Source organism: Corvus kubaryi, unplaced genomic scaffold, assembly GCF_017639235.1.
Source record: "Corvus kubaryi isolate FWS band 111438036 unplaced genomic scaffold, C.kubaryi_AGA036_p1.0 65278, whole genome shotgun sequence".
NCBI classification, from domain to species: domain Eukaryota; kingdom Metazoa; phylum Chordata; class Aves; order Passeriformes; family Corvidae; genus Corvus; species Corvus kubaryi.
Window position 1 is genome coordinate 29,013 of NW_024581885.1, and position 18,654 is coordinate 47,666.

Below are 18,654 nucleotides of genomic sequence, written 5' to 3' on the forward strand. Positions count from 1 at the left end.
AGAGGGCTTTTATTCCACCTCACTTCCAGGGATAACACATGAGACCAGCTTTGGAAGCAGCACAGCCCTTCCAGTGGTCAAAAGATATTTTTAAGGTTAATTTTATTCCATTAGCAATGTGTCATCCTGGGCAGGAAAGATGGGAACTTGGGGAAATAGAAATTAAAATAGGTTCAGTGCAACTGCTTTGGCTTTTTCTGTGTGTTGTGGTCTGGGAAGTGATCTAGGGAATGAGTTCCAAGAAAGTATTCCATGACTGCAGAGGTGATTTGGGTTAATGATGGAAGGAAGAAATGGGAGGATTTGTACAAACCAAGAAAAAGGAATGACCAGTTTCCTTGCTGAGAGTTTCCAGGAAAATCTGCATGTGTGCTGGATGTACTCAGGATTTGAGAGGGCTGCAGAGAAAGTGAAATTTAAATATTATTCCAGCTAATATTGTGTATTTATGTAAGTCAGGGTAAATGAGCACACTCACACGTTCTGTTGTTCCGGAAAAAACTTTCCTTTTTCATTATCCACACACGTCCACAGAGATACAGAAAAGAGCAAACAGTGCAAAACATGGGCGTTGGCACTTCTATACAATATTTACATTGCTCAAATCCCTCAGGCAGGGAAAAGCCAGCCCAGGTTTTTCTTAGGAACTGGACAATTTTCTTGGAAAACATATGCCAAGTGATCCCAAAAAGAAACCACCACCCTCCTTGCTTGCTGCAGTGTTTTAGGGGTGTGAGTGTCCTGGTGTTTTGCATGGAAATTAAATTTAAGAATTAAAATCAAGAGCAGCCAGCAGCGTTACATGCCAGTTTTAAGTGAAGTGATGTTTTCCAGAGGAAAAAACCAGGAATAGCTCCATGTTTTGCTGTGAAATGTGCACATTTTATAGGGCTTAAAATCACTGTCTTAAATCATGGAATGGTTTGGGTTGGAATTGACCCTAAAGACCATGGGCAGGGACACCTCCCACTATCCCAGGTTGCTGCAAGCCCTGTCCAACCTGGCCTTGGACACTTCCAGGGATTTCACATCAGGCAGAACGAGCTTTTAATCATACCCAGATCCTGACAGAACAAACAGGAAAGGGAGGAGATTCCCATGGTTGGAATCTGTGCTCAGAGAAAAGGATCTTTGACCACTCAAAGATGTTTTGGGTCGATCTTCCTCACTTTCTAAGCTCTTTGAGTGCTTGAACCTCCAACAAACTTAATTTTCTCCAAGTGGCATCTCCATGGCACAGAATTCCAGGGAGATACAGGTTATGTATAAATACCATAACGGGATGAGAGGGAATGGCCTCAAGTTGTGCCAGGGAAAGCTTAGATTGGATATTAGGAAAATTCTTTCACAGAAAGGGCTGTCAAGCATTGAAACAGTGGGAAGTAGTGGAGGCCCCTGGAAGTGTTCAGAACATGTGTGGATGTGGGGGACATGGGTTTGTGGTGAACATGGTGGGGCTGGGTTGATGGTTGGACTTGATGATCCTGGAGGTCTTTCCAACCTTAATTCCATGATTCTAAGGGTGATTTATGGTCCTTGGAGTGTCAGAGGGTGAGTGCACAGCTCAGACCCAGCCTGGGCTCTGGGGTCAGCATTCAGAAATAAAAACTCCAGCTTTCCTGGAATTACAGGGGAAACAAGGCTTGGGCTGCTAATCCATGGAGAGCAGCTCTGCCTCTTTCCTCAATTAACGCTGAGCACCAAAACCTGCTTAGTGAAGTGAGGGCTGCTTTGTTCCTGTCCCTAAATCCTGCCCCAAGACTCTTGGGCACAGCAAAGCTTTGGGGTTATCCTGTGCTGAGGGCTCCCCGTGGCCAGCAGGTCACACCAAAGGACACTTTCACAGGAGCCACTGCTGTCCCTGAGGGGACAATTTCCTGCCTGTGGACAGCAACCCTTCCTGCTGGGAATGGCATGGGATGTCTGTGGGGACACTGGCTTTTGAGAAGGTTATCAGAAGTGCTGTATCTCTCTGGCACATGGGAATTCCTTCTGGGTCATCCGTGTCTTTGTGCTGGGTAGGGAGCAGAGCCTCCCTCCCTCACCCATGCAGAACTCCAGAGAGAACCAACAAAAAACTTCCCAGGGATAGTTTTAGAGGGATTTCAAGGCTGGATCCATGCAGGGAGCAGGGATAGGAGGAGTAGAGGCTCGCTGGCTGATGTATGCATGCAGCACAGGAACCTTCCATCCCTCTGGCTCACCCAAGAGCTAATCCATGGCTTTTATACATGACTTGTGCTGCCTCTTTGCCCTTGTGTTTCTTAGATGTAATTCTGGGTAGTTTGCGCCGATTGTGCAAAGCTGCTGGAGATTTACACAAGATTTACCCAAGATTTACACAGGACTTGGCACCTTTCACCCATCGAAGGGCCCGTGGTGGCACCGAGAGGAGCTTCCCTGGGACTGTGGAACAGGGCCGTGCTTGCCACTGTTGTGACAGCTTAGACTGGCACAGAATTTCACCAGGTGTGGGCACCCCAGGGTGGGTTTGGGCTGGGCAGAGGGCTCAGGAGCCTTTTGGAGCTGCAGCTTTTCCAGCTGGGCAATGGGTTGCAAAGCTGGTGAGCGAATGTTGTGGGAGGACAGGGGAATGGGAACAGGGAGCTGGCTGGGAGCAAGGAAATCCATGATTAATGTTTGTTTAGGATCTCCGGGTCCTGTCTCAGCCTCAGCTAAAGGCAGTGACTTTTAATTAATTTGATTTTGTTTTTAAGCTTGAAGTTGAGGCGTTGTCTTTGCTGACAGCAGCCCTTGGTAGGGGGGGAGGAACACTCAGCTGCCCCTCAGCCAGAGAAACTGGGAATCCATTTTCCTGCCACCCTCTCCTCCCAGCTTGGCTTTGCTGACATCTGAAAAATGACTTTTCCTCTCTCTGAATGCATAATTGGTTATTTATCCACAAACCATGGAGTGTGTACTCAGTGTACCTGACCTAGAAAAAAACAGATTAGTCAAGACCTGTCCCAGGCAGATGTGAGTGTCAGTCATCATGTGATCCCCATATAATTTATGAGGTCTTAAATTACAAAATAATGGATCTTTTCAGTTGGCATTTTGGCACAGGATGATAGGATTACATTTTATGTGAGAATATCCACCACAGCTCTTGCCCCATAAAACTGCAAACAGAAATTTGTAAGCGTTGGCACTGGTTTGGCTCCCAAAAAGACACCCATTATGCTGGGATTACAGGCAGGCCATGGATGTGGAGCCTGGAGCTTGTCCAGTCCCAGGCAGTTCTTTCCCTCTTCTCTTTTAACATTTCCTTCAGAAGGCCAGACAGTGGTTTCTAGCCTGGATTTTTCTTTCTTCCCTTGGATTTAACCAGAGGAAGGCCTGTGGAGCACACCCAGAGCAGAAGGTGTCTCAGGGCTCTGGAAATGAGAGATTCTGCAGCCACCAGACACGAGAATAGCCCTGTCCCACAAAGTTCCCAAATCCCACAAACCCTGGGATCTCTTCTTGCTTTGCAAGTGGAAAGCAGCAGCTTTAAAATAAGATTCCCAAGCTGGCAGTTGGATTTTGCCCACTGAGAGCAAGCTCAGTGTAAACAGGTTTCTCATCTCTCTGTAAATCTGAATTAATCAGGGGTTTGCCTCAGAGAAGAGCATTTTCTCATGTTCCAGATACTTTTCTTGTGAATAGGAAGATGTGTTTTTAGGCCTAGGTGGGATTCTTGGGGCTGTCCTCTGCAGGACCAGGAGCTGGGCTTCCATGATCCTTGTGGGTCACTTCCAGCTTGGGATATTCTGTGGTCTAAATGCACCCTCAGTTTTTTAGCAGATCCTTCTCACTCTCGTTCCTTCCCTCTCCCACCTCTAGAAATGGAGCTTGTTAGTGAACTCTTCCTGCTCTTTTCCTTCTCTCTCTCATCCCTAAAAATGCAGCTTGTGTGTCATTAAGTCCAGTTCCTGGCAGGGTGTTGGGATGGGGTGCCCCATTTCTCACAGGGTTTGGGGTGTGTCAGAGTTGTTGATGGTTCCCCAACCCTCCTGTTTGCCATGGGGTGAAGGATTTGTTCCGCAGGGAGAGCTCTGCCTGTAGGGAAGCCTGGCTGATCCCTCACTTTGCCTTTTGATCTGATGTTACAGGAGCGACTGCTCTGAAATACACAGATTTCATGGCAAGGGTTGAGAGGGGCTCATCAACCAAAGCAAATATGGATTTTAAAAACCCCTCTGAAGAGTTTGGGTCAAGCAGGAAAGGGGCACGGGCAGGAAAAGGGGCAGTGCACTGCCGGACACCGCCTCTGGTTAAATGGCAAATATTGCTCCTTCCTAAAGCCCAGCTCAGCCCCTGGGCTGGAGGTAAACCTTTCCCAGCTGCTGACAAACTCCTGTCAGTGCCTGTCCTTGTCCCGCCACATCGACCTCATTCCACCACCTTTTCCCAGTGATCTCTCCTTGTTTTCACATTTTTCTGCTCCAAAGTGCTGTTCTCTGAGGGCTCAATCTCCAGAAAAGCCTCCCAGGCCAGTCCTGTGTGCAAGTTTCCAGTAAATACTGTTGTAACTCAGAGCTGAAACAGAGTATTTGGGCTACTCTCGTGCTCTCTGTGTATAATGGGTTGATCATAAGCTTTTTTCCCAATAAGTGACATTTTAGGGCTGAAATAGAATAATTTCTGGGGTCTCCCAGCCTTGGTAAGCCACTGACTTCTTTATTCAAAGTGAATGCAGTGCTAAATAAATATTCCCTTGGAAGCATTAACATTTTACAGCTGAATTCTTCTCACACTTAAACCTCTGTTGCTTTAAATGATCACATTTGAGGTGTTGCTCTCGTATCTCATGAGGCTTCATCAGAGAGACTTAAAATAGAAAATGAGTGGAAAACATCTGTTCAATTAACAATTTGTCTCTTTTTTTGGCAATACAGTCCTAGAAGTAGCTTTACCGTGGAAATGTAGATTGCTGAGCTAACAACTCGTAACTTTATAATTTTTTTCAAATTAAATTGTTCTCCTCATTTCTGTGTCTTACACTTAAGAATGACCCAGCCTGGGAAGGGCTGTAGAGCTTCAGACATGAGCCAAGAGCTGGAGAAAGGAACCAGGTGGTAAAATGCAACACATACAAATAATTAATTTTCCATATATTTCTGTAATCTCTAAAAGGAAAGGTAATAAATTAATTGGAAAACAAGACAATATTGCTGTAACCAGCTAAGAAAAGAGTGCAGAAAATTGGTTTTTGAGTTACTTTGAGGCCCTAAAAGCCCATTAAACAATCACAGATCATCCCCTAATTGGGTGCTCTGACACCACTTGTCCGTATTTCAGTGGGATCAGCACTCCTGGGCCTTCAGCTGCCTCAGTTCCATATGGGAGCTCTGCCCTTGGAAGAATTCTGGGGTTTCAGGCCCTTCTCCAGCTGACTTTACAGCCCAGCCCTTCCCAGAAATAGTCATATAATTCCCTGGGATATAAAAGCCCAGGTGCAACAGATCATTAATGAGCTCTTTACTCCTCCCCAGACGTGGCATTAAAAATAATCAAATAAATTAAACGACAGCTTAATCTGATAAAAATGAAACTTCAGATTTCAAAACTGTAGTATTAATTATCTTTTTTTCTTATTATCTTTGCCATCACCAAGCAACTCTTCTGCCTAATTGCTAAACAGTTATTTACACTTCAAACGTCTCCATAAATTCCAGTCTCTAGGAAAACCAGGCTCTACACTCTGGCAGTGGAGTAAGGGAAAGCCACAAGCTTTTATTATGCCTTTGAAAGCAAACATACATATTGTGGGAAGTTACTGAGTTAACATATGAGGATGAGGATGCATCTCCAGAAGGCAGGAATCTCTAAGAAAATGACATTTTCTACTTCCCAACTGGTCCCATGTCAACTGCTGAGGGGGAAAAATGCCAAATGTTGGCATCTTCTGGTTAAAGAAGTTGTTCTGCTCCCTCCTGAGCTGATGCATGTGTTGTTGCCTACCCATAATCTCCAAAGGGAGATCCATTGGGATTTTGATATTTCGTGTTCACCTGTGGAATATGATGGGACCATCCCAGTGTGAGGATCTGCCATCCCCCAGCAGCTTTTCTTCATTAACCCCACGTGTGAACCCCCGTTTTCTGGAACAGCTCTTTGCCACGTGGTGTTAATCAGGAGTTAATGGGGGATAACTCCCTGTGTAAACATCTCCCTAGAAATGGGATTCAGATGTGGGATCTCCTCCGTTGGTGATGGCCTGATCACTGATCTCATCCTGTGGCGCCGGCAGCGCCGTCTTTGTGAGCGGCATCTCCGTCTTGAAAAGAGAATCCATTTTGATCTGGGTTTTGATGTTGAAGGACTTCTGGAAGGACTCAGAGGTGAAGTAGTAGATGAAGGGGTCAAAGCAGCAGTTGAGGGTGGCGATGCACAATGTGATGGGATACATGGTCCTGGCAAACCTCTCCAGGGAGCAGTTGGCGATGGCCTGGGAACGTACGAGCGCGTACAGGAACAGGATGGAGTTGTAGGGGACAAAGCACACAACGAAAATGGCCACGTGCACAATGATCATCTTCAGCACTTTCTCCTTGTTCGTCCCAATCTGGGACAGGGTGGCCGGCTTTCGTAAAGTCCGGAGAACCAGCGAGGAGCACGTGAGGTTGAGCAGCAGAGGGATGATGAATCCCACCACCTCAATAAATATGGTGATCTTGGACAGGTAGGTTTTCCAGATCCTTTTGGAGAACCCTTCAAAACAGGTGGTGCTGGTGTTGGACACGTTGGTCGTGGAGAACAGCGAAGCTGAAATTCCGCCACTGAGGACCAGGATCCAAACGCCGGCACAGACGATGGCAGAATTCCTCCTGGTGCGGATGGTGCGGGAGCGGAAGGGATACACGATGGCCAGGAAGCGATCCACGCTGATGCAGGTGAGGAACAGCATGCTCCCGTAGATGTTGGTGAGGAACGCCGTGCCCGAGATCTTGCACAGGCTGTCCCCGAAGGGCCAGTGCCTGTTGAAGTTGTAAAAAATCTTAAAGGGCAAAGTGAACACGAAAAGCAAGTCTGAAACTGCCAGGTTGGTCATGAAAATGGCCGTCTCGCTCCGCATCTTCATCCGGAAGAGGAAAACAAAGAGGGAGGCACAGTTTGTGATCAAGCCAAGGATGAAGACCACGCTGTACACGGCTCCGTACAGGTTGTACTTGAAGGAATCATCTGTCAGGCAGGTATGGTTGTTGCTGTGGTTTCCCATGCCAAGTCTGGGATGGGCTTCCAAAGGCCTTCAAAGTCTACTTCAGTGACATCCATAAAATAAGGCAGGGAGCTCGCCCCTTCCCGAAGGAACACATTCCAGGGAGGTGGCTGGACTCCTTCCTACCGCATCTCCCTCATGGATCCTTTCATCCTGAAGGAGAGAGAGAGAACTGCCATCAGTCCTGAACCTGTCACCCAAAGTGGCTGTGCAAGAGAAATTCCCAAGTCAATGGATGTGCAAACAAGAGCAGGATTTAGTTTTCAAGCGAGTCTTTACAAATTCCTCTATTACTGGGATTTTTCACAGTTGAAGACAGAATTTACTGAATTTGGCCTTGCCTTTCTTTCCATCACTCCCTCATCCTCCTGTTTGAAGGAGAGTGATTGCTCTGAGCAGCCTGGTCTATGGAAGGTGTCCCTGTCCATGGCAGGGGGTGGAACGAGAGGGGCTTTAAGGTCCCTTCCAAGCCAAATCATTCTATGGTAATTCCAACTTTCCCCTTGGAAAGGTTTTTGTTTGAAATCTGAGATGGAATTGGCCCAGTGTGTTTGGAAAGAAATTTAACAGAATGAAACCTCTGAAATATTCTCCTAAACCTGTAACAGGAGGAGAAAAGCTGAAGGTTTTAGTGTTTGCTTTAAACTGTGCACAAAGGAAAGTTCTATGGATTTTCAACCTTTTTTGATGCAAAAGTATTTTAAAAATCCACAAAATCTATGATAACAAAGAGCTGCTTTGCCTTTTTTTCTACTTGAAAGTAGGAGCATCTTTACACATGTTTTCCGAAGTAGAAAACTGCTGTACCTCAGAAATGTTTATCAAAAACACTTCCCAAAGCCACGTTCACTTTTTTCCCCCTTAAAAATGTCTGCAAATATGGTATTACTTCCAAGAGGGATTTTTTTGCAAGTGTAAAACCTTCCCGAGAAAGACTCCTCTAAGCTGTACCAACAGCTGCTTTTCATTCCTGGTCTTTGTCGAGGTTTGGAATGTGAAATTTGGGAAATCTCATGGACTACACTCTTAACGAGATTTTGTCCCAACTCAACAAGGTTTGGAGACAGGCGGAGTTAAAGTGAGCATGTTTTTACTTGGACATAGGTGCTTCCTGAACTGCCTGGCTCATCTCTCCTGGCTACTTTAAGTGTTTTTAATTCCTGTGAGGATATTCCCTTGGAAAGTCTCCTTGTTGGAGCGAGGAGGGTTTGTGAGTTGGATCAGCACTTCTTGGAAATGCGGAGCAAAGTTGGGTCATGAAGGGAAAGACCTTTTCCTTACAAACTCCAACCAAATATGAACCAGTTTGGAATCTCCTTGTAATCTAAGAAATTTAGGAGCTACAACTGGGAATAATTTGGAGGCAAAACCCTTGTGAAGAGTGGGATCCTTTCCACAGTCATGCCCTGACAGATGAGTTTCAGCTCCAAACCTGTCACTAGTTGTGTTAAAGGTTGTAATGGCAACATATAAACAAATAGAATGGAGAAGAAAGCATGGATTTGGGATAATCTGGGGTGCAAACGATCAAAATCAGATGTTTTCCATATGTTTTCCTCCTGGGAAAGCTCATGCTGACCATTGTTCTCGCATGCAAGCTGTCAGTCTTGCTGGTAAAATGGCAAGTGCTGGGAAAGCTGGAATAGCCATGGCTTTGCCGGGTGGAAGGGGCAAGTTCCTCACCTGGGAATGCCTGGAGAACCACAGGCTTCCCAAAAACTGGTGCTGTGACCCTGGGAGCAGGCAGCACCTTACCTTTGCACCTGGCAAAGTGGCAGGAAAGGAGGATGCCCACATCTCCCATCACAAATGACTTTCAAATTATTTCAACCTTTGGACATCCAAAATGATGAGTTGGACCTCGGAGGTCTCTCCTGTGGAAGTGTTTTTCTTCTAAATTCATGGTTAGATGAACTTGAGTGGGAAACAAGCTAAATAAAGATAACAAATATTTAAATTTATGACAAGGACAGGAGTAAAATCTCAAATGTGGGATTGAACTCACTTTCTTTGGCTCTGTGGTGGTGTAAGTAAGGAAAGGTCTTGCCTGAGTGTTAAATGCCTTTAAACAAGAGCTAAGTTGGACTGGAAAGCTCACGAACTCCAACAGGAATAGCTGAGCCTTGGCTTAACCCTCAGCCTAAAGCATTAAATCCTTGGCTTGGAGCTCCCTCCCAGTGCAGACACTCCCTGTTATCTCCATCAGGAGAGTTTGTGCTTATGCTGGAATGTGACTCCCTGGGTGTGTGAACCCCAGGTGTGCCACACTCTCCTGGTCCAGGCTTCACTCTGGGTCCTACTGGGCAGATCTCAGAGGGGTTGGGTGTCCTTTGAAACCTCACACAGCCTGGGAGCCCGATGGAAACCCTGCTTTCCAACCTGGCCTGGGTTTTGGCAGTTCCTCAAGACCCAGGTTTGGAAGGTGCCTTTGGAACTCTCACCTTTGCTCCTGACCAAGTGCTCGTTGCCTGTAGCCTGACCCAGATACTCCTCACACAGGAAAAAAGATGCTTCATCACCTGATTCTTTTCTCCCTGCTCTGCTCCAGACAGCCCCAAGGTCAAATCCCGTTTTTTCCAGTGTCTAATCTCTGGGAATTGTCTGCCAGCAATTGTCTAGTTAACTTATGGGCTTTAAAATACAGCCTGGCTTGTTTACCTATGGAACCCTGAGGTGTTTAAACAAGCTGACAAGTGGCTTTGAAACCCAGCCATGTGCTTTAAATTCTGTAGGATGAGTCCACAGATTGAGTTTTCCGAGTGTAAAATTCCCTTTCCTTCCTTTCCACTGTGGATTAAAGCAGTGGGATGCTCTTCATGGACACCACGGTCACCACTGCTGTTGCCTTGCTGGGAAAATAAAGCAATATATTTTTAAAAGTTAAGTAAATACAGGATGACAAAGGGGTTTTCTTTATATTTCAGGCAGGGCAAAGCTTTAAATCCTATATTTAAACTGGGGGTGAGTCCAGGAGGGGAGGAATGTAACAGAATAAACCCCCTGTTTAATGTGATAAAATTCAGAATATTCTCTCTCCTGGCAGGGGTGGTACAAGCAAACCTCCAGCAGCCATCCCTCACATAACCCTGTTATTCAGAGTGAGGTTCAGCAGAGGGTTTACTCTTTTATTGCACAAGAATCCCATCCTCCATGGACTGAAAAGAGAGGAAAACTTGGTGTTACTTCCTATGGCGCCTTGAGCATCCTGTTTACAATTCTTCTATTTCCTCCTCCCAGCACCCCAAGACACCTCCAAACTGCCAGACTGCAGCTCCATCCAGAGCAACTGTTTGTTAGAACAGGAATTACCGCAGGGAAAAAACAAATTTAAAACCAGCCCCTGTCATTCCATTATCCCATTCTTCCTGCTCCGCACTGATCCCGTTCTTCACACGTGCAGCAAACTGAGGTCAGAAAAACCAGCACAGAGTCTGGGCCTGGCATTTTTGGCATCGTCACATTTTCTTTTAATCATGTGAGATGTCAGATGAGTGGATCTTTATCAGTCTGGACGCGAGGGACATCCTGTGTGTTCATTTAAACCACTGAACACTGGCTTTGGGAGGCCTGGCACAGCCCTGATGGGAAAACCTCCCAAAGCTGAAGGATCTTTGCTGGATTGTCACGGTGTGTATTCAGGTTATCTCTTAAATCTTGAGAAACAAAGGTTTATAGGTAGAGAAGCCAAAGCCTGCAGGACAGTGGGGTTTGGGGAGGTTTCTCTGGGTTTTGTTCCAGGTTGTGGCACCACTCATTGTGTTTTCATAGGGTCTCAGCCCCTGACCTTGGAAATAAATCGGGATTTTCCTGGGGCACAGCAAGAGCTTTATTTCTGCCTTCTCCTGACAAAACTCCATTCACTCCAGGGTTTGCAGCTCCCTGCTCCTCACCCCACTGCTACAATGCCTGTGGGATGTGTAACTTACTCCCACCACGGAGCCCAGGGTTACCGCTTTACAACAAACTCTGCTCTGCAACTTCTTGGGGTTTATTTCCTTCCTTCGTTCCACTTTAATTAGGCAGAAGGCTCAAACAAAAGGGTTTGTGGGGGGAGATGTTTGGGTTTTTGGCAGATTTTTGCGGAGATGATAATTCTGTGTAAGGCTGTAGGACTTGGGTTCTTCCAGAATGCTGACTAGAGACAAAATGAGATTAAACTGCTATTGTTTGAATAGATAAAATCAGAACTATTATATTTAAAAAAAACCCTTTTTCTACCTGAAAAACATTAAACATCTCAGTTCCTGCAATGGAATTTGCACTTACTTCTACTTTCTTTTTTCAATAAAAGTTGGATTTGGTCACAGAGGGCTCAGAGAGTGTGAACTGGAAGCAGCTTTAAGGACTAGCCTCCAGTTTGGGGCAATCTGGTGGATGATTTTTCCCTGTCCAGAGGCTGCCAGGCCAGGAGCTGGGGCTGCACAGTAATGCTGCCTCTGTTCTCCCAGTGTCAGCTGTGTGGGTTTATGGAAAGCTGGACCAGCTGGAGTAGGTGATGCTGGATCTGGCTTCTCCAGAGAAAGGTGGAGGGATGGGAAATAGCTTGGGACACCACTTTTGGGGTTGGCTCAGCTCGCTGAGTGCCTGCGAGCGCTCCATCCTCCCGAAACTCCTCGCAGATTCCCAGTAACCTTCGCCTGTTTTCTTGCCCGGTGCGGTAGGAGCAGGGAAAGGCTGGGATTAGAGGGTGGGAAGCGGAGCAGCAGCCTAAACAAAGCTCTATTGACGATCCGAAACTCTGGAAAGGAGAAATGCTTTAATCTCTTTCATTTCCTAATCCTAAATGATGTATTGGAGAACAGTAGGAAAGGAGCAGACAGAAGTGGGACTTTGAAGTCCACGGAGGTTTGTGGAGCTTCAAAGGGCCATTCTTGCCTGGTTTATCGGAGTGAATGCCCGGCCGGTATGCCGGGGAAAGGGGACGTTCGCGGGTGATTAGCATAAAAGCCAAGGCAGGAAGGCTCTTATTCATGGCTTTGACACTTATTGTGCTCAGTGTCACCCGGCCTGGCACTCCCCAGCCCTTGCTGCGGCTGCGACAAAGTCTCCTGTACCTGTGGGAAGGTGGGGTTGGGAGTTACTCGCTTCAGTCAGGTTTCAGCAGCTGCTTTCCAATCCTCTGTGAGCGAAAAACCCCAAACATGGGACCGCTTGAGGAGGCATCGGCTCTCCCTCAGCCAGGAGTGAGCGCAGGGATGCGCCGGGATGAGGCGGGAGCCACCGGCCGCTCCCGCCCCCTGCTCTGAGCTGGCTTTGGCTTTTGGGGACCCTCACACCCCTCCACGTTCAACAGCTCCTCTCTGTCGTGCACGAGCTGCAGCAGGACCCCAAGTGAATTCTTCTCCAGGATGGAGCAGGGAAGGAAGCCTGAGCCTCTCCTTTAGGCCGAACCCTAAAGGCTCTCTCCTTTATTCTTTCCCTTTTTTTTTGTTTTTTTTGTTTTTAATTGCTCAGCACCGCCGTTGTCTCCTCACTGTCCTCTGAGACTTACAAAGCATTTCCTGCTCGTGGTGCCTTCTCTGGGCTGTATCTGTTTTGGATTGAGCTAATTAAAATGTTTCCTTCAGAAGAGAATCGTGAACTGCCTTACCCCATATTCAGCCACTGATCCTCAGGGCATGACTCTCTTTTTGTTTGCACTGAGAATGTCTCTCTCCATTTACATCACCCTTTAACCCTTGGCGTGCTCTGCCTTTCCCCATCCCCAGCAGCCTCCAGAGGGGCTGGGCCGCAGCCAGGAAACAATGGAATTCACCCCAAGCTTCCCAGCGAAGTTTGCATTATTTAACACTTGTAAGAGGGGCTTTTTGCTTCGCCTTTGGTGCTGGAGGAGTGCGGGAATGCTCCTTGTTTGGAGCGCCAGGTCTCTCACTGAAGGGGCATTGCTGGATAATGGCAGCGCCGGCTTCAATGGAGAAGATTTAGATGCAAAGAAAAGCTGATGAAGTGCTGAAAAGCAAAGTTACCCTGTCTGACTAGGTTGTTTTCACCCAGGAATAATGTTTGTGGTGGAGGTTGCTGCGTCCTTGATGTAGCCCTGGTTCTTTACAAAGTGTGGCTAAGAAAAAAAACAACATAAAAAATAAGCGACTCCTGTTTCCCTGAGCCACTGGGGACTCCAACAACAGGCCTGGGTTTATTTGCTCACAGTTCCAAAAGGTTCCCAGTCAGCAGCCTGCCCAACAAGCTGCCTTTCTTCGCTTTCCCTGACACAATTTCCATGGCTCCTTGGCCATTCCTTGGCTTTTTGGCTCCTTGTTGCCTTTCCTCAGCTCCTCTGAGCCACATAGAGCCCTCCTGTCACCCCATCCTCATCCCATTGGGCTGGATCCTCTGTACTCCCTTGGCTGAAATGGGAGAGCTGAACTTTCTCCTCTGATTATCCAAAAATTATGGACTTTTCCCCTTCCCTTGTAGCAAGAAGGTGCCAGCACAGCAGCACAAACAAGATTTCACCTTGGCAAGGTGGCCTGGCTGGAAGGGCTCTGTCTGGATTCCTCTGGGTGCTGGGCCAATCCTTCCATGGGGCTGGACACAATCTGTGTTTGGGACCTTGAGGGACCTGAGCCCTGTGTTTATTTACTGCAGGGGGCTGATCTAATAAGGTTTTATTCTCTTAAATGGCTTTATCCTGTGAGGAAAAGGGGAAGTTCTCGGGACTGTAGAATCCCAGGATGGTTTGGGTTGGAAGGGAACTTAAAGCTCATCCTGTTCCATCCCTGCCATGGGCAGAGATACCTTCCAGAGGGTACTCCAAGCCTTGTCCAACCTGTTTTTTTCTGTAAAGTGTTAAAATAAGTATGAAACAACTCCACAATGCAGAAGTATCCAATCTCAGACAGACAGCAGTGTTTCTGCTTCTTAGAAATCAGATTTCTAATGATGAGATCAGGGCAAGGCAATGACATTTTGGCATCGTGCAAGGGCTGGATGCTGCTTTTCCTGCTAAATATGGTTATATCCCTCTGTAAAACACATGCTGGGGAGGAAAAGGGTGGGTTGTCTGCAGGTTCAAGAAAGGAAAATGGGAATATTATTGGAGGAAAAGAAGAGGTCTGTTGTGGCTGTGTGTTTACAGCATTAGAGGGTCTCACAGCCTGATGAGCTCATGTTTTGTCCAGAGACAGGATCTGCTCTGCTGCCAGAATACACCTTTGTCTTGGGGCTCAGGGACTGATGAATGTCCCTTAATTTCACTTGCCAAGATAAAGAGATTTTCCTTTTCCTACCAAAACCCTTACAAATGATCCAGCACACTTCCCTGCAGCCAGGGTCAGCTCAGGCTGGTCTGGCTCCGGAGCAGGGTGGATCTTTACCCCTTTTATGGGGCTGAGCTGGGAGCTGGTGCAGGAGGAAGCTTCGCAGAGCCACTGTCTGCTCTGGGAATAAAGAGCTCCTCTTTTCAGGGAGAGAATTTCCCTTCTGTGGAAGGTGGTGGCTCCCCTTCCCTGGGACTAAATCGGATCCTTATTTAGGGAGGAGGAGCAACGTGTGGAGGAACAGAGTGAGGCTCTGCACGCACGCTTGACCTGGGAAGACCTGCTGAGGGTGGCTGAGTGCTCCAGGAGCACCCCCACCCAGCCCATCCCGTGGGGACGGCTCCTTTGGGATCCTGGAGCTCCGTCAGGATGGGAATGCCGCTCCAGCCACACAGCCCTGGCCAGTAACGCTTAGACATCGGGAAATAGAGCCCCAAATCCCAAATAAGCCTTAAGCAGGGTGAGGGGCAGCTGGCACCCGTGGATCACGGACATGGCATCCATCCAGATGGCTCCAAGTGCCACAGTGACAGAATCCCAAATTGCTTTGCCACGTCCCCTCCAACGGTGCGCCCTGTCTCCAGGATCTGGCCCAAGCTTTGGATAAAACTGCCTTAATTCCTGCTCTTGTGCTCCAGCCATGAGGTCACAGCTGGAGGAGGGATCCATGTTCCAGCTGGGAGAGCATCCTCCCCCTGCCCAGGGAATGTTTCCATCCCTGCTCCTCAGCAACCCCAGCTTTGCAGTTCTGTGCCTCATTGCAATGCCCTAAATGAAGGTGAGTGGGGAATTGGGGCATTTGTTGTGTTTGTCCGTGTGGAGCTGAGCTCCCTGGAATTCGGAGGACATCGATTTTTATCAGTTGAGGGGGATTCTCATTTTTAGCCTCAAAGGATTCCAGTGACTTGTTCAGCCTCCTGTCCCATTCCCTTCCTCCCTCCCATGTGTTTCTGGATTTCCTTTTGAGACGAAAGATGTGTGCCGATGTCTTTACAAACAGTTTGATGGGAGTTAAGGTCTGAAATGGGTCCTAGTGCCTCTACTGTCTTGGGGCAGCAGGTTCCTTACCGGGCCCAGACAGTCTGGTTCCTGAAACAGGCACGGGTCTGCACAAGGCTGGACTTCTGAACTTTGGGGTAAAACAGTAGGTTCAAGGGGGGATATGGGATAGGCAGTTCGGGAAGGCTGCACCTTCCTGGTACCTCAGGCAAGAGGGAAACGAAGAGGGCAACGTGCGGCCGGGAGTTCGGGATAAAAGGGAGGCTGTGCCCTCCGAAACCTCGAGAGAGAAAATCCCATGGGCGTGTGCCCAGTGGACTCTCTCCTCTTATTCGAATAAAGTTGAAGGACTCCTCTGTCTCCCTTTTGGACATAAGCGTTGGTGGGCTGTCCTGACACTTTTAAAATTCAGAGGCTTTGAACCCCCCAAGTACCAGGGTTTCCTGCCTGTTTTGTTTTTAGGGAATGCTCCTAAGGGCAAGAAGATGGAAAAGTACTACAAGGGGGGGAATGTCCTTATCACTGTGAACTTTGTACTTCCCACCCTCTGGATTTGACTGTTCTGTTCCTATAGGGCAGCAATACAAAAACCACACACAATTGTCTCCTCTCAAACAATGATTTGGGATTGTCATTAAAACCTCCGAACTCTTCCTGCAAATTCTTCTGCCATGTGCTTATATCGTGTTAAATCCTCTCTCTTCCAAACAGCCAAATCTTTAAATGATGTTGTTCATCGTTCATTTTACTTCTGACTCCCGGTTTTTTAGAGCTGTCTTTGAATTTTTCTCATTGAAATTTGCTGCTTTACAGGAGTAGATTTTGGCCATGAATGAAAGCCAAAGTGATTAAATAAATTTTTAAGGTCTTCAGTATAATATTTATAACTTAATTCCTAATTTTTAATAGAGTTTGTAGGAACCAGCCCTCCATTAAACGAAGGTGAAAGTCTAATTTATGCCACATTTATACCCAACTCCTTTTTAAGCTTAAAGTGTCTTTATGACACTGACTCCAAGTACAAAAGAAAGCTGTAACCAAGGGACCGTTTTCACAAACGCACAACAAACAACAGGAGAGAAAAGTCCTAAACTTGTCACCTGCAGTGCCACAACGAGAATCTCGATGGGAATGGAGAACTACGGTGGGAGTTAGAACCATTTCCATGCAATCTGGAGGAGTAGCTCACACAGGACTTACTTCCCCAAAAGTTGGAGCTCATCTTTCTGCCTTTAAGCAGCCCCAGCTGGGGCTGGAGCGGGAGGAGTGGGAGCTGCCAGCGTAGGGAAAACACCGCTGATCTCCAGTGAAACCCGGCTGGGTTCATCCCCCACATCCATCCGAGCCTTCAGCTTCCAGAACCCCCTCCCGGAGCTGCCATGAAATCCGGCCGCTTTTCCTGCCTCGGGAAGGGGACAGCAGGGACTTACCGGGGTCGCCACCATTCCCGCGGCTCGGTGCTTCCAGGGGATCCCTCCCTGACAGCCCGCAGCGATCCTTTGTGTCCCTGGGACACGAGCCGCGTTATTCCCACGCGGAAAATCCCACTTTGTCCAAGTTCAGCCGCTCATCCTCAAACTCCGCGCTGGGTGGCAGCTGCCCGGCCTTTGTTCCAAGCGGGATCGGGGCTGCCGAGCGCTGCTGCCATCGTGTCTTGGGAAAACGGGACGCAAGAATGGGCCCAATGTCTGGGCAGGGGCTGTGGGCAGGGGGAACTCCTGGGGGTCTCCATAGGAAACGCTTTCCATTGGACAGGGATGTGTTATTAGCGCCGGAGCCCGCCCCGCCCCGGGTCTCCGCTGGGTCCCTCTCGCGGGGCTCTATCCATGGATTCCCTTCCAGAGCCTCTCCCAGTTCGGAATTAGCAGCTTAAGGACAGCCCGACAATGAGCAGCGCGGATTTCCTGAGCAATTAGCCGGGGGACCCAGCCTGGGAGAGCGTGCCCGATGGGAAGGAGCCGGGAAAAGCTCCTCAAAGCTCGGATTTTCCTTCCCGCGGCCGTAATTGTTTTGCCTTCCAATTAAAAAAAGTGAGGAGCAGAGGGGGGGAGCTGAGGATCGGGAAAGCGCTGGGAAGCTGCAGAGCAAAGCTGGCCGTGAAAAGAAAATATCTCCCTAAGCAGATTTAGAAAGGCGCTGTTTGTTAGGCTGGGGGTTGTTGTTTTGTTTTAAATCTTCTCAAATGAGCTGACTGGAACAGTCTGAGCTCTTGCCCTGAAAGCGCTGGATTCCTGCTGGAAAACCGGTCAGCTTTCCTTCTCCAGGGCCGTAATTACAAATACTCAGGGAAGCGTGGCTGCGTCTGCCTGGGAGCTGCCCCCGAGAGCCGCGCGGTGAATCTGCCCTCTGCCTAAAAACTGGTCATTTCCCCCTCTTACCTTCGATATCAGCCCTTCAGGTAGGGACGAGGTTCTTCTGGCAGCAGGAGCGAGGCGGCGGATGGTTCATTTTATTCCCTTTTCAGCTCTCTCTGCTTCCATAGGGCTGAAATCCCGGGGCTGCTGCTAAAGCCCAGCCTCCCCCTAACGCGTCTCGCTCGCATTGTGTTTGTCTCTCCTCTTCCTCCGCTCTCCTTGGCTCTTCCCACAGGCAGCCAAGGCCAGTAAACAACTCATTGTGAGGCTGGGATGGGTGTAATTCCTGGGGCTGGTGGCCACCGTGGCTGAGTCGCCTCTGCAGCGCGTCCGGCTGCTGCCACAGGCTTTTATCCTCCATGCAAATAACTTCCTGAATATCTCATGTAACAGCCCAGCAGCTCCAGGCTGCTAAACCCCAGCCTCTGCGAGCTCTCGGTTTAACGAAACACAAAAACAGGAGCGTGGATTCGGAGCGAGAACGGTGGCGGTGCAGATGTTTCCTGCTCCCGATGGGCAAAGGTCCATTCTATTTGTTTAGTCACAAAAGAGGCAGAAAATGTGGGGGAATGGTGGCGGGGTGGCCCAAGGCATCGCTGTCACCGAGTGTGGGGGCTGGCAGAAGGCTCAGGGTGGAAAACCCACCAGTATCGCCAGTAAACTTATCCAGAAACCCGGTTTCGTGGCTTGTGGGCATTTCCAGGCGGCTGCATGGAAATGTTGATCCCTGGGGAGATGCGGCTGCTCTTCACACCCATTCTCATGCGAGGGTGAGAGATCAGTGGGGACTCATTGACCAACACGGCGGCATTTGAAAGCGTTTTTTAGGGAAAAAAGA

The 18,654-nt window shown here is 48.3% G+C and overlaps 1 protein-coding gene across 2 annotated transcripts; it reads right to left on the bottom strand.

The window, feature by feature from the left end:
- Positions 1-4,641: 4,641 nt before the first annotated feature.
- On the bottom strand, positions 4,642-18,309 carry LOC121673192 (lysophosphatidic acid receptor 4-like). 2 transcript variants are annotated; one of them, XM_042046292.1, is made up of 2 exons: positions 17,841-18,309; positions 4,642-7,357 (listed from the first exon to the last, which is right to left on the bottom strand). In XM_042046292.1, the coding sequence occupies exon 2, from the start codon at positions 7,202-7,204 to the stop codon at positions 6,158-6,160; it is 1,047 nt and encodes a 348-aa protein (XP_041902226.1). In that variant the 5' UTR covers positions 7,205-7,357; positions 17,841-18,309; the 3' UTR covers positions 4,642-6,157. The 2 variants fall into 2 exon arrangements, with proteins under 2 accessions (XP_041902226.1, XP_041902227.1); XM_042046293.1 differs by lacking the exon at positions 17,841-18,309 and adding an exon at positions 16,893-17,790.
- Positions 18,310-18,654: the final 345 nt, after the last annotated feature.

Bases quoted from the DNA above. Each gene is read 5' to 3' on its own strand.
- LOC121673192 (XM_042046292.1), bottom strand. From the start codon at position 7,204: ATGGGAAACCACAGCAACAACCATACCTGCCTGACAGATGATTCCTTC.